At 41.4% G+C, this 4,634-nt stretch overlaps 1 protein-coding gene across 1 annotated transcript; it reads right to left on the reverse strand.

The window, feature by feature from the left end:
* Positions 1-270: 270 nt before the first annotated feature.
* LOC148944181 (uncharacterized) lies at positions 271-1,146 on the reverse strand. Its single transcript, XM_089099856.1, has one exon. The coding sequence runs from the start codon at positions 1,144-1,146 to the stop codon at positions 271-273; it is 876 nt and encodes a 291-aa protein (XP_088955982.1).
* Between the last annotated feature and the right edge of the window lie 3,488 nt (positions 1,147-4,634).

The following is a 4,634-nucleotide window of genomic DNA, read 5'->3' on the forward strand; positions in this document are numbered from 1 at the left end:
GACCATGCTTTCGGGAAATGGCCGGTTGACCATACGGCGACAGCCACTTTATGTAGTAGGTCCTCTAGTAGAGGAGACCAAACTTTAAGAAGCACCGCAGGGATACCATCAGGGCCTGGGGCTTTATTGTTCTTAAGACTGTGAATGGCCTCTTTTACCTCACTAAGTAAAGGTGGGGGGCTTGGGTCACATTCTTTCTTGGAAAATACTGATAGCACATTAGGGTTGCAGGTAAGAAGCATGATTCAGTTTCTCTTCGAAGTGGCTTTTTTATCTGTCTTTGATAGCATCGCTGTCACTGAGGAGCTTACCACCCTTGTCCAGGACGCTAGTAGCGATGGTGGACTTTTTCGTGGAGAGTTTTTTGACTGTTTTGTATGTTCTGTGGTTGTTTTCTGATTTGAAATCCTTCTCGCAGGATATGCACTTCTCCCGTATGTAATCTCTGAGGGCTGACCGAATCTTTTTGTTTACCGTCCGCTGTATCCACTTATACATGTCCCTACTTTCTCGGTCCTGCTTGTTAAAAACCTGTCGCTTTTGGTCACAAAGATCTACTATCTTATCTTTGATCCAGGGCTTCTCTGTTTTAAGTTTGTGACCAAATATTTCTTTTGCTCTATCTATGAGTGCTGTGTTCAGTTTCTTAACTAGGGCATCTAAGATGTCAGGGGTTATGGTCGACGGGAGTGACTCAAGTATAGGACCAAGACTTTCTTCTAGTGACTGCAGGAAAGTGGTGCGTGTGGTGGGTTCTTTCAGTTTATCGGTGCGGAGTCTTGGGATCTTATTTTTCTTTACAGGAAGGGATTTCAGTCGGAGTTTTGCAAATGTGCTCATCACAAGGACAAGATCTGAATCGAAATCTTTCCCAGGCAAGGCGGTGGTATTTAAGACAGATGACTTCCACCGTTTTGAGATGAGGACATAATCAATCAGTTTTGTCGTCTTTCCATCTGGGGATATCCAAGTTGCCTTTCTTCTCTTTCTATGTTTGAACATTGAGTTCGTAATAAAGAGATCATTATCCCTGCAGAACTCAAGTAGACGCTCGCCACGTGCGTTTTGCCTCCCAAGACCAAATTTGCCTAAGATATCACTGTCAAGCTCTGTGGCTTCTCCGGTGATAGCATTGAAGTCACCCATTACTACGAGGAGATCTTTCTTTGGGACTTCATCAGTTAGAGATTAAAGTTGTTGATAGAAGGTGTCAACTTCTTCATCAGGTCTTGAGGAGTCGGGGGAGTACACTTGGATGGCGGTAATGTTTTGTACTTTCGCTCGCAGCCGAATCATCATAAGGCCCTCTGAGACTAACTTTGTGGCTATGAGTGCGCGCTTCGCTTTGCGTGTCAGGAGAAAGTCAACGCCTTGTCGGTGTTTGCCATCAGGTCTGCCAGAGTATGAAAGCATGATTTTGCCGCATCGTTGTTCTCCTGAACCAGGCAATTGAGTTTCCGAGAGGCCAATAACGTCCATCCCATCTGTATCTCTTGAGCTCTTTGACAATTAGCTCTAGTTTCCCAGGCTTTGCCAAATTTCGTACATTCAAAGTCCCCAGGTAGAACGGGGCTTTCTATGTCAGAATAGGAATTTCTCCTGGTAGAGTGCTATCATCCTCAATGGGAATCGTCATCGTCTGCCGAGTTCGCATAAATTCTTTTGAAGTCGTCAGATCGTCGGCTCCCCCATACGCAGTAACATTATCATTCACTGTTATATGTTTCCTTCCATTGGTTACCCCGGACGCGGTAGCACGGTTTTGTCTCTTTGTTTTGAACTGATCCATAATTTAAAAGAAGAGGGTTTCATGGCTATTGTAGGACAAAGGCAAGCCACTCCTCTCTGTCCTTTGCAGGTGACCGATTTCCTCCATCTTGAGAGTACTCCGCCTTCACAGCTTTCTGTTCGCTGATTATTTACCCTAGCTTGGGACTGGGACATTTCCCCAAACACATTCAATCAAAATTTTGAGACAGCCATTTTATCCCAACTGTTTAAAGTTCAGGAAATTATACATTTGAGCAGGACACTCCCCTCACAGTCTTCAGGGCTTGTGTTATAAGTTAGCCCTAGGGGCATATAAGTTTTTATTGAAATCTTTGTCGTAGAAACTTGAGAAAGAGTTCATTCGATTGGAAATTCAAAGGTCTAGTGCCCTGTTCTATAGTCAAAAGTGATTTGAGGCCAACTAACCCCCCTCTCACGCCAACCTTTTCCCCAAACACATCAAATCAAAATTTTTAGATAGCCATTTTGTTCAGCGGAGTTGATTTCCAGATAGAAATTATGTTTTTGAAAAGGACACTCCCCCACAGTCCTCAGGGCAAGGGTTGTATATTATGCCCTGGGGACATATAAGGCATATATTGACCGCGTTGTCATAGAAACTTCAAAAAAGGCTCATTCGATTGGAAATTGAAAGGGCTAGTGCCCTTTTCAATAGTCGAAAGTGATAAGAGGTCAACTAACACCCTTCTCATGCCCACCTTTTTCCCAAACACATTCAATCAAAATTTTAAGATAGCCGTTTGGTCAACGCCGTTGAAAGTTCTGGAAATTAGGTATTTGAGACTGACAACTACCAAGAGCCCTCAGGGCAAGGGTTGTAAATTATGCCCTGGGGGCATATAAGGTATTTATTGAAAGCGTTGTCGTAGAAACTTCAAAAATGACCCATTCGATTGGAAATTGAAAGGGCTAGTACCCTTTTTAGCAGTCAAAATTGATTTGAAGGCAACTGACACCCCTTCCGCGCCCACCATTTCCCCAAACACATCCAATCAAAATTTTGACATGACCATTTTGTTCCAGGCACTTTAAACTTCAGGAAATTATACCTTCAATTAGAACACGCCCCCCACAGTCTTCAGTGCAAGGGTTATAAGCTATGCCCTGGGGGCATATAAGTTTCTGTTGAAATCTTTGTTGTAGAAGCTTGAAAAAGGGATCATTCAATTCGAAATTCAAAGGGCAAACAAAAGTCCGTGTGTGTCTGTGTGTGTGTGTGTGTGTGTGTGTGTGTGTGTGTGTGTGTGTGTGTGTGTGTGTGTGTGTGTGTGTTTTTGTGTGTGTGTGCGTTTGTTTGTGTGTGTGTGTGTGTGTGTGTTTAAAAGGGTGTGTGTGTATGTGTGGGCGTGTGTGTTTGTGTGTGTGTATGTGTGTCTGTGTTTGTGTGTATGTGTGTGTGTGTGTGTGTGTGTGTTTGTGTGTTTGTGTGTGTGTGTGTGTGTGTCTGTGTCTGTGTGTGTGTGTGTGTGTGTACTTCCTTCGATTGGTCTAGAAAGAGGATGTGGTCTTGTTCGTACACAGATTTTAGGCTTTTGATTGGCTGTCATTATGTCCCCCCTGTATTCTACATGGTTGGAGGTCAAGGATCTTGTGCCCTCTGTATTCTACCTCCTTGGAGGTCAATGATCCTTTCCCTTCTGTGCTGGTACTCCTCCGTCTACTGTCTAATACTTGGACATTGGGAAATCCTGGGAATGCCTTTACAAAATTTGACGGCGATTGCCTTTGACAATGCCAGTGTTAACACTGGACCTCAAAAAGGTCTTGGTGTACCCATTGTTTACATATATTATTGATTATTGGGAAGTATACATACGTTTTCAGGACGGATTTTTGGTGGTTGGAGGATAGGAGGAGGGATTACATGGGAGGATCTTTCCATGGAGGATGTTTCCTTGGGGGAAAGGACATTTCTAGGAAGGGGGTGCCGGATCTCCCATCATTATTTAAAAAAAAGATCAGAAATTAAATAAAAAACAAGTTTTTTCAACTGAAAGTAAGGAGTGACACTAACACTTAACATGAACAAATATGATTACATATATTAGGGGGTTTGCCCCCTAGTCAATACCTCGTTCTTTACAATAACTTTTTTTCCGTTCTTTCAAAAGAGCTATCAACTCTAATTAAACAGGCTTTGTGAGTAGGGGAAGCCCTGGACACACTACCGGGACAAGGAACGGGACATGATCATATGTATATTTATAGACCAATCACAGTTAGAATCCTACCGGGAGTGACATCACATGACCTTCATGAATATATATGTTATTGAAAACAAGCTGTGCAATAACTCACTTGACCTCCATGAATCTAGCCTATTGAAAACAAGCTACGCAATAACTGTTATTGTAATGATTCCAACTGTGTAATTTGTTTGTACTTCAAGCCTAAGATATCAGTTCTTTTGAAGCCATTGAAGAATAAATACTGTATAAAATGGAGAATATTGATGTTTTTGCTACGCAAATTTATATCGTAAGTTTTATTTTATAAATAATTAATTGAGATATTTGGGTACTATTGGATTATATGCAGACACATGGAAAAGACTAGACTACTTAATAATATAAAAAATGGATGAATACTATTTTAAAAACAAATTTGGGTTACATATTTGCACATTTTGGGGAGGTAGATGCGTAAAGCATATATCAAGTTTAACACTGGTAGGAGTTTATCTTTGAATACATTAATTTATTTGAGGCCTAGTCTGGCAGTTAAAATATCGGTTGATTTAAATTTTAGGTCTATAAGCTGTGTATTTGTGTTAACAAGCTTTTTTCTTTATCTAATTATAAGTCTGTATAATGGGAGCGTAATATCAAGCCTTTATTTCTAGA

The sequence above is a fragment of the Artemia sp. Qi Xiang Cuo genome, chromosome 14 (genome assembly GCF_049724085.1).
Source record: "Artemia sp. Qi Xiang Cuo chromosome 14, ASM4972408v1, whole genome shotgun sequence".
In the NCBI taxonomy this organism is placed as follows: Eukaryota; Metazoa; Arthropoda; class Branchiopoda; order Anostraca; family Artemiidae; genus Artemia; species Artemia sp. Qi Xiang Cuo.

Bases quoted from the DNA above. Each gene is read 5' to 3' on its own strand.
- LOC148944181 (XM_089099856.1), bottom strand. From the start codon at position 1,146: ATGGGTGACTTCAATGCTATCACCGGAGAAGCCACAGAGCTTGACAGT.